Raw genomic sequence first — 1,525 nt, 5'->3', positions numbered from 1 at the left:
ATTGACTATCTATAACTGAATCTGTTTTTAGCACGGCAATCATTGTTTTGATAAGCTACGACGCGAAATCTGTTCTTGTTAAGAGTCAGCGGGGACCATAAAATAGCCTAGAGATAGTGATGATTCATCAAGTAGACTTACTCAACGAAACTTGACTTTCATTTCTCGAGGTTTACACGAAAAGGTTTCACACTTTTTTGGATCCGAGAGGACTCCAACCATGTTTGGAAAATCGAGTTTCGTCGTCATTGTTCTTATCCTTTTTTCAAGCAGTTTTGCTAAAGGCAAACCTAAAAGTTTCGATTTCAAAAAATCACCGACGCTTACGGTTCACAAAAAGCCTCAACCGATCGATCAAACATTTAACATCAACAACTGGGGCCTCGGAAAAGCTGATCGAAAAGTGCTAACCGAGATGAAGTACAAAATTGATTACCTGTACCAGAAATCGACAAGCGCTAAAGGTATAAATTTTTTGCAACTGAATCAAACTTTCAGTTAATTAAAAGAGCGACTAATTGTTCGAGGCTTATTATTAGAGCGACTCAATGTTTGAGGCTTATTTTAAAATCAACTGGAAATTTTTCTTCCTTTCAGTTTGTCCGCAAGATGGTTGGGTTTACTACGGCAACTTCGGCTACCTCATCATCGACATTCGAACCCTAAAATGGAGCGATGCTCGACGAACTTGTCAGATGCTTGGAGGAGATCTCGCTATAATAAAATCAGCTGCTGAGAATAACTTCATATTCACCTTGCTCAAGAAACAGAAAACCATCACCGATTGGGGTGTGTGGCTTGGTTTTGTCCGCAAGGCAGACAACAAGTTCTACTGGATTGATGACACTCCACTGGCGAAAGGTTACACGGCTTGGGCAAGCGGAGAACCAAACAATGCTCGTGGGATTGAAAAGTGTGGAAACATGTTTGGCTTGGCAAACAGCAATGGAGGCAAGTGGAACGACTTACCTTGCGAGGTCGATGTGGCAAAGCATTGGAAGTACGCTCCAGTTATCCTTTGCAAGAAAAAGCAAATTAGGTGACTTGTGTCCCAAAAGTCAAATAGAGTAGAGCACTTTGCTGTAATGCCATTCAATAAATTAAATAATACGACATATTAAAAATCAAAACTAACGATTTTGTGCAAGGAAGGACTGCAGACTTCTTATAGTGAGAATTGTTCGTCAAGTGAAGCTGAGTTAAGAGATTGAAAATAGATTAATTAAAATCAAAAATAAAACGGCGGTTACATTTCAAATGCTGTCCTTTCGTTTATGATCCTCATTTCCCGGCTACTTTAACCAGTAGATCTTGTGTCTTTCATTTGAAGGTAGATAACTATTTTTAGACATAGAAGAATAATACGGATCTCAGGCTAGCGACACTACGAAAACATGATTAATAACACGAGTTGCCAACTACAATAAGCGCCCAGAAAATAATAAATATATAATAAAATAAACGAAAAAAGGATTGCGGATTTTAACTCAAAAATGTTTTGTGATGGTTTGACCACCAGCCACAA

At 38.7% G+C, this 1,525-nt stretch overlaps 1 protein-coding gene across 1 annotated transcript; it reads left to right on the top strand.

Annotated features, from left to right (window-relative positions):
- Positions 1-220: 220 nt before the first annotated feature.
- LOC140938528 (C-type lectin mannose-binding isoform-like) lies at positions 221-1,258 on the top strand. The gene is made up of 2 exons (XM_073388010.1): positions 221-464; positions 598-1,258. Exons 1-2 carry the CDS (start codon positions 221-223, stop codon positions 1,041-1,043), a joined length of 690 nt encoding a protein of 229 aa, XP_073244111.1. The 3' UTR covers positions 1,044-1,258.
- The last annotated feature ends 267 nt before the right edge of the window (positions 1,259-1,525 follow it).

This window comes from Porites lutea, chromosome 5, assembly GCF_958299795.1.
Source record: "Porites lutea chromosome 5, jaPorLute2.1, whole genome shotgun sequence".
In the NCBI taxonomy this organism is placed as follows: Eukaryota; Metazoa; Cnidaria; class Anthozoa; order Scleractinia; family Poritidae; genus Porites; species Porites lutea.
The sequence above is the reverse complement of the archived record's forward strand: the minus strand, read 5'-3'. Positions and strand labels throughout refer to the sequence as shown.